This window comes from Lagenorhynchus albirostris, chromosome 15 (genome assembly GCF_949774975.1).
Source record: "Lagenorhynchus albirostris chromosome 15, mLagAlb1.1, whole genome shotgun sequence".
NCBI classification, from domain to species: Eukaryota; Metazoa; Chordata; class Mammalia; order Artiodactyla; family Delphinidae; genus Lagenorhynchus; species Lagenorhynchus albirostris.
The window spans coordinates 12468917-12482464 of NC_083109.1; the positions used below are offsets into that span (position 1 = coordinate 12468917).

At 43.4% G+C, this 13548-nt stretch overlaps 1 protein-coding gene across 2 annotated transcripts in view; it reads right to left on the reverse strand.

Moving 5' to 3' along the window:
* Positions 1 to 8955: 8955 nt before the first annotated feature.
* The window catches only part of ARFGEF2 (ADP ribosylation factor guanine nucleotide exchange factor 2), a 99800-nt gene continuing 95207 nt past the window's right edge, over positions 8956 to 13548 (reverse strand). For both annotated transcript variants that reach the window (XM_060122518.1, XM_060122517.1), the window contains 2 exons: positions 13175 to 13292; positions 8956 to 12621 (listed from right to left, as the gene is read on the reverse strand). In XM_060122518.1, the coding sequence (XP_059978501.1) occupies positions 12445 to 12621; positions 13175 to 13292 (295 nt within the window). In that variant the 3' untranslated portion in view covers positions 8956 to 12444. The remainder of the gene's footprint in view (positions 12622 to 13174; positions 13293 to 13548) is intronic.

The following is a 13548-nucleotide window of genomic DNA, read 5'->3' on the forward strand; positions in this document are numbered from 1 at the left end:
TGCTGTGCTGGAAACCAAGGAAAATAATTCAGCCATTTTCAGGAGCTGGAACTGAGTATGCATGTAGTTTTCTTTCTTTCCAAACCCTGATAAAACAATGCATATACTGTATGGAAAGATTTTCTGAAAAAAGGAAGATACTCTTACATTTTATTTGGATTCAGAAGGCCATGGACACATCTGGCTGTGCTTGGAAAGAAGAAGTCTTCTTTTGGTTCTATCTCACTTTTAAAGCCCAGCTGAGATGCAGAAAAGTGTTGACAGCTAAAATTGAGACGTGTCAGATTGCTGTTTCTTACCTTTTTTTAAACGGAGGCACCTTTCTTTCTTGTGCACATGGTAGAAAATTCACATGGTACAAACAGCTTTTGGTCTTTCACTAATCAGGACATTAGCTGTAGATAATATATTGAATATTTAAGCCCTTTATGTTATTATTTTTTAAATGTTCTTTATCTGATGTTCTCTGAGAGGCGTGTGAGTCTCCAATCGTGGTTCTGGCTTTGTCATTGTTAAAGGGTACTTCAGTCAGCTTTTGATTTATAGTTTGAAGCTGTTAGGTGGATAAAGGGTTCCTGCCCTTTCTTCCTGATGAAGCCTACCATTTGATAATGTGAAATATTCCTCTTTGGCCCTTTCAAAGCTTTCCTCTTCCAATTCTTGTCTGGTATCAGTACGGTTGGACCTACTTTCTTTCTGTTAACAATTTCCTGGCTCTTCCCCTCCCCATTTTATTGAGATATAATTTTTTAAAATAAATGTATTCATTCATTTATTTTTGGCTGTGTTGGGTCTTCATTGCTGCGCGCGGGCTTTCTCTAGTTGCGGTGAGCGGGGGCTACTCTTCGTTGCGGTGCGCAGGCTTCTCATTGCGGTGGCTTCTCTTGTTGCGGAGCACAGGCTCTAGGCATGTGGGCTCAGTAGTTGTGGCGCTCGGGCTTAGTTGCTCCGTGGCATGCGGGTCTTCCTGGACCAGGGCTCAAACCCGTGTCCCCTGCATTAGCAGGCGGATTCTTAACCACTGCGCCACCAGGGAAGTCCTTGAGATACAACTGACATATCTTTCAGCATCCCTTTATTGCCAGAATTCTTTCATCCTTTTGTATCATGCTAGTTAAGTACATGGATTTGAGCCAGACTACCGAGGTTAAGACCCCAATGCCATCTGTGTGACACTGGGCAAGTTACTTATAACTTGGTTGCCTAATCTCTAACATCCGGGTAATAATGTTATTTTGCCTCAGGGTGGTAGTGAGGATCAAAGAGCCAATATATATGAAGCCCACAGAAGGGCACCGGGGAAACAGCGCCCAACAGTGTTAGCTGTTATGACCATTTGTTGTGACCGGTGGGAGTGTATTCTTGACGCCCTCCCATTGTCCCCAGTCCTCTGTCTTCCCAGGTGTGCTACTTTAGAGCTGGGCAAGCCTTTGGACCTTGGCCACTGTGCCTTAGAGGACTCCACGCTGGCCCTCCTCCAGCCACTCCCTGCCCACAGGCCAGGGGTCCACAGGCCAAGTGGGTTCCCTTCCGTGCTCACCCAAACCTGTGCCACCCCCTTTCAGACCACATTCCAGTCGTGCAGGACCCGGGAAGTCCCCACCCTCAGGCCCTGAGCTCTCTTCCAGGGTCTCTGGAAATCTCTTGCCTGGGTTACTTCTGAGAGCAAATACACAGCTGGCGTGAGCGCCTCTAAGCTGGAAGTGTGACTGGGAGGCAGCGTGTTTGCAGCTGTTTTTTTAAAAAAATAAATTTATTTATTTTTGGTTGCGTTGGGTCTTCGTTACTGCACACGGGCTTTCTCTAGTTGCGGCGAACGGGGGCTACTCCTCCTTGCGGAGCACGGGCTCTAGGCGCACGGGCCTAGCTGCTCCGCGGCATGTAGGATCTTCCCGGACCAGGGCTCGAACCTGTGTCCCCTGCACTGGCAGGAGGATTCTTAACCACTGTGCCACCAGGGAAGCCCCTGCAGCGGGTTTGGACAGAGCTGGATATCCACACACACATTCAAAGCCCTGTGGTGCAAGTTGAGGCTTGAGGTGGGAGGAGAAAGGGTGCAGGACAAAGGCCAATTCTCCCCCCACTGCTCTGTTCTGGCATGGGGAACTCTGGGGAGCCTGAGAATTCAACTTTTGAACCTGGACTTGCAGGTATTACAAAGGTATTTATCAAGGAAGGAGGTTAGGGTCTGTTTTATTCGAAAGCTTATAGCTTGACATATAACTTTGAAATATGTAGACTTAACTGCATGAGCCCACGGTTGTATTTCTGCCCCACAGCCAGCAGATGTCAGTAGTGGGCTGTGCTCTCTGCCCTCTGGAGCCAGTGCCACAATGATCTATCAATACGTCCATCCGTCTGCTCTCCAGCACATTAAATAGCCCTTCCCTTGTGTGAGATCCCTCCTTAGGGAGGGACTGAAGGGAGCATCAATGATGCAGTGGAGGGAATTCCCTGGGAGTCCAGTAGATAGGACTCTGAGCTTTCACTGCCAAGGGCCCGGGGTTTGATCTCTGGTCAGGGAACTAGGATCCCGCAAGCCACATGGCCCCCCGCCACCTCCCCAAAAAAAGGTGTAGTGGAGGAGAGGCATGCGGACAGGAGGTGACGGCTCTCACAAGCACTGATAAGTGGTGTGCAGCAGTGGTTAAGAGGCAGGCTCTAGAGCCAGACTGCAGGGCGTCAAATCTAGCTGTGTGGCCTTAGGCAAGTTCCTTGAACTCTCTGAGCCCCATGTTAAAAAATGGGGTGTGATGGGAATTCCCTGGCGGCCCAGTGGTTTGATCCCTGGTTGGGGAACTAAGATCCCACAAGCTGCATAGCCAAAAAAAAAAAAAAAAGGGGGTGTGATGATGGTAGCTATCTTATGTCCTTATGGAGTGGTTGTGAGGATTAAAGGGGATAATATATGCAGAACAAATGCCTCGCACATTAAAAATCCAGTAAATGATCACTATTTGATCACTGCTCTGGTGCTATCACAGAAATGGAAAAAAAAAAAAAGGCTGAACAATGGCTGAAATGGCAAAGAGCATATCAAATGATCAACAGGGAAGACTAACAGAAGAAATGAAGTTCTCTTTCTCACCTCCTTTGGTGGAGAGGAAGGGGGAAGTGAGGCCGGCAAGAATCCAGGGAGTGTGGAGTTTCAAACCAGAGCCCTTTGGGCACCTTTGGAGTTGAGGACTGAGCATCTTCCTGAATGCTCTCAGGGGAAGCAGGTACCTAGTGCTAATTTCCACCATGGCAGGTATAGAGGGCAAGTGGGGTCTTTGGGTGGCAGCTTCCTCTTCAAGCTGAGCAAGGCAAATGGAGAGTGGAATTGCCAGCAACTCAAGAAAGCACAGGAAATTACCAAATTCCTATCTGGGTTTGTGAACTGTCCCATGATCACCCTAGAATTTCCACTTAAAAAAAAAAAATCCCGGGGCTTCCCTGGTGGTGCAGTGGTTAATCTGCCTACCAATGCAGGGGACACGGGTTCAAGCCCTGGTCTGGGAAGATCCCACATGCCGTGGAGCCACTAAGCCCGTGCGCCACATCTACTGAGCCTGCACTCTAGAGCCCGTGAGCCACAACTACTGAGCCCGTGTGCCACAACTACTGAAGCCCGTGCACCTAGAGCCCATGCCCCGCAACAAGCCACTGCAATGAGAAGCCCACGCACCACAACGAAGAGTAGCCCCCACTCACCGCAACTAGAGAAAGCCCGCGCGCAGCAACGAAGACCCAACACAGCCAAAAATAAATAAATTAAATTAAAAATAAATAAAAGAACTAAAAAAACATTTTGAAAATCCCTACATTCTTTCACCAAAAATTCACTGAATTTTATACCTGGTACTGTGTTCTGGTTGGTGAGACCGTCATAAACAAAACAACCCTGGTTCCTGTCCCCACTCCATTCCCCCATTTCAGTGGGGGGAGACGTATCAAACAGATCATTACAGATGGTGGTGAGCTCTGAGGAGGACACCAAGAAGGCACAAGGAGTTAGTGTTTCGGTGGAACCCAGGAGGAGGAACTAGCCATGAAGCAATCTAGAGAAAGCGCCTTCCAGGCAGAGGAACAGCAGGGGCAAAGGCCCTGAGGCAGGAGCAAGTGTGGGACTCTAAAGAAGTCACGAATTCGTGCCTTTTTTAAAAAAATTGGAGTATAGTTGATTTACAATGTTGTTAGTTTCAGGTGTACAGCAAAGTGATTCAGATATCTATATCTATAAATATCTATATCTATATAAATATCTTTTTCACGTTCTTTTCCATTATCGGTTATTATAAGATCTTGAATGTAGTCCCCTGTGTTATACAGTAGGTCCTTATTGTTTATCTGTTTTACATATAGTAGTGTGTTAATCCCAAACTCCTAAATTATCCCTCCCTCCCCACCTTTCCCCTTTGATAACCGTAAGTTTGTTTTCTATGTTTGTGAGTCTATTTCTCTATTGTAAATAAGTTCATTTGTATAATTTTTTTTAGATTCCACATATAAGCGATATCATATGATATTTGCCTTTTTCTGTGTGACTTACTTCACTTGGTATGATAATCTCTAGGTTCATCCATGTTGCTGCAAATGGCATTATTTCATTCCTTTTTATGGCTAATATTCCTATATATATATATATACACACATATATATATATACACATATATATATATACACACACATATATATATATATATATATATATACACACACACACACACACACACACACGTCTTCTTTATCCATTCATCTGTTGATAGACACTTAGGTTGCTTCCGTGTCTTGGCTATTGTAAATAGGGCTGCTGTGAACATTTGGGGTGCATGTATCTTTTTGAATTAGAGGTTTTGTCTTTTCTGGATATATGCCCAGGAGTGGGATTGCTGGATCACATGGTAACTCTGTCTTAAGTTTTTTAAGGAACCCCCATACTGTTCTCCATAGTGGCTGCACCAATTTACATTCCTACCAACAACATAAGAGGGTTCCCTTTTCTCCACACCCTCTTCAGCATTTACAAATTGGTGATGTTTAAGGTGTGTATTAAAGTGGAAAAATGAAGGCACAAACCACAAGCGCTTACTGGCCCAACCTCGGCATCTGCTCGCTTCCTCTTACATCTTCTCTGCCAGTCACCGTTCCTTTCCTCGACTTCTGAATGTCTGTGCTAGCCTGGAAAGGCTCTGAGGGTATAGCCCTACCAAGGTAGTGTAAGAAATCTGATAATGATTGTTTCTAACTCAGGTGTTTGTAATATCCAAGCAGTTAAACTTAACAAACAGAGGCCTTGGAACATCAGCTCCTCAGAGACCAGGACTGTGTTCTGCTGGACGCCCTGCTGGGTTTCCCATCTCATCCACCACATCAACCGGCGCAGTGAGATGCAGTGTGGTTGGTGTGTGTACTCTGAAGACAGAGTCTGGGTCAGAATCCCAGCTCTGCCACTTCCCAACGGTGTGATTCCCCGCCTCGGTGGGCCTCTTGGGCCTCAGTGTCTTCATCTAATGCCGCGACCTTCATCATATGGTTGTGGTGAGGTTTAAAGGACTTCCTGTAGGCAAAGCACTTAGTAAGGTGTCTGGAGTGCTGTAAACATCAATAAATGTTAATGATGTTGGGATTTCCCTGGTGGCACAGTGGTTAAGAATCCACCTGCCAATGCAGGGGACACGGGTTCGAGCCCTGGTCCAGGAAGATCCCACATGCCGCGGAGCAACTAAGCCCGTGCGCCACAGCTACTGAGCCTGCGCTCTAGAGCCCGTGAGCCACAACTACTGAACCTGCGTGCCACAGCTACTGAAGCCTGTGTACCTAGAGCCCATGCTCCGCAACAAGAGAAACCACTGCAATGAGAAGCCTGCACACCGCAACGAAGAGTAGCCCCCGCTCGCCGCAACTAGAGAAAGCCCGCGCGCAGCAAGAGACCCAACGACCCAACGCAGCCAAAAATAAGTAAATAAATTAAAAAATGATGTTAATTAACATCATTAATGTTAATGAATGAATGACATTGATAGCCTGCTCAGTGCTAATACCCCGAAAGGGCAGAAAGTTAGCACAAATCCTTCTACACAAAGAGTTCTTCCTTTTTTGGATTTCCTTCTCATTTAGGTCACCACAGAGCACTGAGTAGAGTTCCTGTGCTATACAATAGGTTCTCATTAGTTATCTATTTTATATATAGTATCAATAGTGTATATATGTAAATTCCAATCTCCCAGTTCATCCCACCACCCCACTTTCCCCCTCGGTATCCATATGTTTGTTCTCTACATCTGTGTCTCTATTTCTGCTTTGTAAATAAGATGGCTATGTCAATTTTTTCAGATTCCACATATATGCATTAATATACGATATTTGTTTTTCTCTTTCTGACTTACTTCATTCTGTATATGACAGTCTCTAGGTCCATCCATGTCTCTACAAATGACCCAATTTCGTTCCTTTTTATGGCTGAGTAATATTCTATTGTATATATGTACCACATCTTCTTTATCCATTCCTCTATTGATGGACATTTAGGTTGCTTCCACATCCTGGCTACTGTAAATAGCTGCTGCAATGAACACTGGGGTGCATGTGTCTTTTTGAATTATGGTTTTCTCTGGGTATATGCCCAGTAGTGGGATTGTAGGTATAGCTGATTCACTTTGCTGTACAGTATAAACACAATATTGTGAAGCAACTATACTCCAAAAAAAAAAAAAAAGATATGAAAAAAAACAGAACAAAAGAATTCTTCCTTCCAGCTTCCATGATCTGACCACTGGCCTCTCCTACAGCATGGTGCTTGGCTCTTCTCAGAAACCCATGCACTCTGGAGAAGGAAATCAATATGCCATTATTTAAGCTCAAATTCACTCAAGCTAAGGAGTTTATTAGAACATATGGGTATTTCTTGGACATAAATCAAGATAAATTCTTAAGGCAAATCTGAACTAGGTTAAAGGAGACAAGGCTATACAAGCTTCATGTAAAGACTGGGAGTCTCTGGGAAAGATGAAAATTGACTATTATATAAAATTATCCTCCGAGGCTCAGTCGTCAGTTGAGTACCAGATAAGGTTGGCTTGTGTCTAGAAATAGGCATTTTAAAAAATACTGAAATCGTTTTTGCCGGAAGCCTTGGGGAGTCCCCGTCCCTGTCCCTCCTCCTCTCGCTGTGGGCATGCAGCTGCATTTACTGAGCTGGACGCTCCTAAGATGTGATACAAATCACTAACCCAAGGACAACTTAGATTTCTTAAACTGGACAACAGGCATGTTACACAGGTTTGCAAAAATTCCGGGGAACCACTCTGGTCCTCTGAAAAAGGAAACGTACTTTTGCCTAAAATGTGTTCCAGTCTGTTGGCAGGGTACAAATGCAGAATGATGCTAAAATTACCTTTCAAAATGCTTGGGGGGGGGTGGGATGAATTGGGAGACTGGGACTGACACACATACACTACTATGCATAAAACAGATAACTAATGAGAACCTACTGTATAGCACAGGGAACTCTACTCAATGCTCTGTGGTAACCTAAATGGGAAGGAAATCTAAAAAAGAGTGGATATATGTGTACGTATGACCGATTCACTTTGCTGTACGGTAGAAACTAACAGAACATTGTAAAGCAACTATACTCCAATAAAAATTAATTTTAAAAAAAGCTTAAATAAGTAGCACTTGAAGTAAGGTGGAGCTGGCCCTTCCCTAACCAGTGACCTCAGCATGCCCTCCGTAGGGGCGAGCAGAAGAGACTTTTTTTTTTAACAGGAAGGCCAAAGAAAGCTGAAAGTATCTGCCACAAAGGGACTTTTAGGTCCTGTAACACATGCTGAAGGAGCCCTGTTACTCAGAAGAAAGAAGTCACTTTAGTTCAGGGTGTTTCAACCTTGGCACTACTGACATTGGGGCTGGGTTATTCCTTGTGGGGCAGGGGGTCGGGCTGTTTGTTAGCCTCTACTCACTAGATGCCAGTAGCACAGCCACTCCCACCCCGTTGTGACAACCAAACATGTCTTCAGACCTTGCCAAGTGTCCCCCGTGTTCCCTGGGGGCAGAACTGAAAACCACTGGTTGACAGCAGGTTGAAAACCACTGCTCTAGATAAAACTCAGGCACTATCTGCTCTGCAGAGATAAAGACACTTCAGAAAACTTTTCCAAAAGAAAGCACTGTCCCTTTGTTCTTCCCTGGAAGCACCTGAAATGTGGCACCAGAGAGAGATGTTTTATACCAGTGAATTAATAAAGACAACCATGTATTAGTCAATTTCACCAGTGGATTTTTTTTTTTTTTTTTTCTGGCCGTGCCGCGTGGCACGTGGGATCTTAGTTCCCCTACTAGGGATCGAATGCATGCCCCCTGCAGTGGAAGTGTGGAGTCCTAAACACTGGATCGCCAGGGAATTCCCAGCAGTGGATTATTTTAAATATAATCATGATTTACAACTTTACATATTTCAGAAGGAGTGGATTCTGCACCTGGAGGCAGGAAAGGCAAGGTTAGAGCTCACTGTCTTCCTAGGCCAGCTCCCCGTGTGAACCTCAGAATCGTGTCCGGCTCAGTGCCCACTTGGCTTACCTGTGAGTCTTCCTCTGCGATCTCGCCTTCAGTGCCAGCAGGAGGAGATGTCTGTCTTTCTTGGGAACTAACCCACTGGTCAAACTAATTAATGAGATAAATAAGAATCTTCTCATGACCTCATAACTGGATATTCTTCCCTTTCACAGGGGGGAGGACAGTGAATGAAGGGAATTTTACTTAAAAAAATTAAAACCCACAATTAATATTCTCCCATTAATAATTATAATAGTTAAACATAAAGACCAAATTTGACCACCAATACCTGCCACAAGAACAAACTAACCCAAAACTTGATATACATTATTAAGTTTGATATAAATAATGGCTTGATATACATTAATTACTACATTAAAAGCAGCTTTACTTTTTAAAACTTTATTGATTTACCACCTGATTAAAGCATGGGATATTTATTTTAACAGTATTATACATAATATTTTTACATAGAAAACTTTACATAGCATTTCGTATTATATAATTCTGCTTATTCTTTCAAAAATGTATACATCCATTGGGCAAGGAATGCTTTTCATTAAATTACCAATATTAAATGCACTTAATCATCGTGTATAGATTAAACAAAAGAAGCTATTAACTAACTTTTAGGCATTTTTAAGGAGGTAAAACATACATTTGCACATAAAGAAATATTTGATGCAAATATGCAGATAAAATTTTTTAAAAATTAGAACACTGAGAAAAACTACACTTTTGATGAGTGTCTCTTTTTGAGAGCAAGGATTTCCATATATAGTCATTCTTTTAAATATTCAGCTTTGGTTTCTTTGTTTCCCAAACTACAAAGCTGCCAATAGCAAAACTCCAAGATTTCATATGAGTTCAAGCTATATCTACTTTAACACAAATACTAAAACAGAATTCAGAAAATGCAGTATTAAGGATCCAGCTTCTATTTAAACCAATACCCATTTGCATCATAACAACAAACGTCTGAATGAGATGGCCATACTTGCATTTGTCAGCAGGTTCCTTTAATAACTATAAAGACTACTAAATGTATAGCCATAATCACAAAAGAATGACAAGAAAGTTTAGGGGTTTTTTTTTTTTTTTGCATTTTGTACAAAAGTCACCTCTCAGAGGAAAATGTTGTTTCCAGATATTATTATACAATTTCCACTATGTGTGTTCTTTGCTTGTATGTGAGGAGTAACAGGGAAAAGGTGTATTTGAGGTGTAAAGATGCATATTAGAAATAAAATTTCCCATCCACCGTTTGTTGTTAAGATGCCAAAGCTGGTGATCTCCCTAAAGGACAACAAAGAAAAACAAAACTGCTCAAAGCAGCAGTGCTGTAACAAACAAAAACTTCTCCAGAGACTCAGCACAAAAAATCAACACTTAAAGCATGCTGAGAAAGAAATAAGGCCTTGGAAATGTGTCGCTCTTCTCCATAACCCTGTGAATGAATGGCCCCTGGCCCAGTGCTGCAGGGTCACCACACCCCTTTCACTGGTGTGTGAGTGACACAAGCCATGTTCACCGTGAGCTAGAATAGATTCATCACAAAAGAGAACTTAGGTTGAATGACTTACTACTGAAGTAAGGGATTTCCTCTGTACCGACAAGAAAAATCACCCTAAATGGTTTTACATCCAGTCTCTAAAAGGTCTATGCTGGTACAATTCAAATGCCTTATTCAGAATATAGAATCTTTTAAAAAACACAGCTGAAAAGAAATTCAAACCTGAATGTTTCGGGAAGTGACAAAACGTGCTTACACATTTCCTACTCTGCGAGAGGGGGCAAAAATGAAAGACAAGGCAGGAACACACGGGCGAAGTCTTGCGGTCACATTCAGTAAAGAAAACATCACATGAGAACCTCAAAAGGAAAGGAAAAATCTCCACCTAGGGACGCAGCTGGACAGAAAATGTAAGTATGAACAAACCCGCATGCTCCACATTTATACCTTTAGTGCAAATGTCAATGGAGACGGCTGACTTGCGGAGGCTGTAACCACCACAGTACCAGCGAGGACGTCTCAGCGTGTGGGGTCCATGCTTCAGGGTAAAGATGTAACGGATTCCAGGACCAGGATGTCAAACGTGCTAACCTTTTCCATTCACAGTAAAATATTTAGCAGGTCCTTTCCTGCTAAATTCCGTAGCCCCTCTTCTCTCATGTATGTAAATAATGTAAAAACCTAAACCTGCTCTTTTTTTTCTTTGGTAGAGAAATTAAAACACTTTTGAGGAAAGAAGAAAGTAGACAGAGTACTACAGCTGGCCAAAACCAAACATTGCTCAAGGCCGTTAGAACACAAAAAATGTAAGAAATCGGTCTCTTAGTAAACAAAAGCACCAGAAATCCTTCTCTCTAAAGAAAAACTATCCGATTGTTTAGATAGGTTCCCAACTTACTAACTTCTAAGGCACCAGAGTTGACATCAATACAACCCAATTTACAGGACTACAGGGCGTAGGGAGCAGTCTCCACGCGTTAATAACTCTGCAACGCTTCTAACGCTGAGTGCTGCTCTCGGTGAGCAGGGGATGAGAGGGCAGAGATGAAGCCTGTGTTCTTTCTCACTGACTCAGAATAAAATTCAGCTCCCAAATCTACTGCTTGCAGGCCTCGGGCTGTATTCCTAGACCGCCAGCTTTTACACAAGCTGCACCAGAATTCAGTTCTCCTGCAGCTGAGAGTATTGCACCGTCATTAACGTGATAGGGACCCCAGAATCTAACCCTTCCAAAGAATTCAGCTCCTTGGTTCAAATTAATGGAAGCACTGAACACAGGCCATCTCCTGCCAAGGTCATGGTCAGCTGTGCTGGCCCACAACAGCACAGGTCTGCTCGGGTTCAACCCATGACACGTGGCTGGGGGAGGCTCACAGGAGCCACCCTTCTCACGCAGAGCCCCCAGCCCCTCTCTCTGGGGGGACCTTGCGTGGGGACTGTGCCCAAGCAGGGACACTAGCCACTGGTACACTCACTATCCCGAGGTACAAAGGAAAGGGTTACTCAGATATAAATTAATTCTCTTAAATTACTACTTCACTTTGTTACTGCTTCATATATTAGATGGACAATGTATTCTGGAAATTTTAATACCCCTCCACAAATACTTACTTCATTGAAGACTAATCATCTTCATTCAATTGTTGACTTTTTCCTATAGACTTTTTCTCCCCCAGTTACTAAAACAGGGAGAGCCAGGAGGCACTACATTTGTTTTTTAAAACTTGCAAGCTCTTAATTCTAACTTAATTACTAAACTCTGCCTTCAATCAAATCCTCAGTAATATCTTTTTTGTCAAATGCTTTAAAAATCACCCAGACGTTAATAAACGAAACAGAAAAAACCAAAAAACCCAACCCTTTTCCCCCTACCTTTCCCCAAACTAATATAACTACAGTTGACTCACAACTGACAAAAACACTCAAACTTCTCTAGCACACTCAAACAACAAAAGATCCCAGCATATTTTAGGTGGCACTTAGCCGTTACAAGAAATTTTATTAACATACTCTCTAATAATCACGAACCTATACAGCTATGCTCAGTATCTTCAAGGAGAGCGACTTCCTCTGACAGAACATCTACAGCCAATCGTGGGACTTTGCTTGAGAATGACGGCAAGTGCAATGACAGATGTGACAGGCAGTTCAACTGGTAAAGTGGAATGACAGAGATGAGACAGACTCCCCACCTACTGTGTTAACTGGGTGCGCAACCGTTTAGGGAAACACCACAATGCCTCAGTCGGGGACTCTGATGGAACCATCTTTATCCAGGCCACGCTGAGCTCCAGGATGCCGACTTTCTACGGTCTGACCCTTCCCGAGATGTGCCAGGCAGAGGCGGCGAGGTGATAGTGCTGCAGAGCTGCAGCAGTGGCCCGGAGGGGCCAGGGCTACCATACTGGTGATGGGGTCCCTGGTACCTGGGATGGCTCTTCTGGAATCCATATCTTATACACAACACCTATCCTTAGGAAGAACTTCCGCAGAACTGCTCGGAGCTCAGGAATCAGGTCAAACTGCATAATTTCACACAAGTAGGGGTAGTACATTGAAGCATGTGCTTTAAACTTGAGGTGGGAGAAACAGAGAGAGAAAATTAGACATGGAACTATTTTTTGGCACTAGTTTTTCAAAAGTATTCATCTCACCCTGGAACTTCTTGCAAATAATATTGGTGTTTTTTCTGGTTATTAGAAAATAAGTGCAAAAAGTTTGTAAATTAAAACTTCTTTTAATTATATTTAACTCCTAACACAAACTATTTGGGGACAACCTTGCTACCAAAGTCAACTTTCATTTTAGTAAATCAAGTTTCCAGTTCTAAACCAGTGTTTCACAATCTCAACCCTCCCTTCCAACAAAGCCACACTGAAAATTACGGTAGCTGTTTAACAGCAACCTGCCTGGCTTCAACTTCAGCCTTTCTCCACTGAGGCTCTTTGAGAGAAAAAGCCCCAATAACCCCAGGCGCCCATTGTTTGTAATTAATTAACTTCTCTCTGATGCATCTAGAATGGTGCTAGTTATGTAACCATCCTTGGAAGAATGAGGAAAGTAGTTACTTCAAAGTCTCAATGAAAAGCCAACCCAAATCCCTGTGGAGACATTACTTGTTTATACCTTTTCATCGTTTATTTTGAGGGTTTTTGTTAGAAGTAACAACAGGAGACTTGTCCACGCCTCCCGATGGCTTTCAGAGTTCACCGTGATGAAATAGGCCAGCGCCTCGCTGCACACACTAGAAGAATCAGAGGGGGGTTGCAGGGGGCGATGTCAAATAAAAGAGGAACATCTCACATTTCACTGGAGTGAAGAACTCTTTATTCTTTTATTATTCATTTATTTTTAAAAAATCTTTTGGCTGCGCTGTGCAGCATGTGGGATCTTAGTTCCCCAACCAGGGACTGATCCCATGGCCCATGCTGGAAGCATGGAGTCTTAACCACTGGACCGTCAGGGAAGTCCCAAGCACTCTTTATTCTTGCAATGAGTAT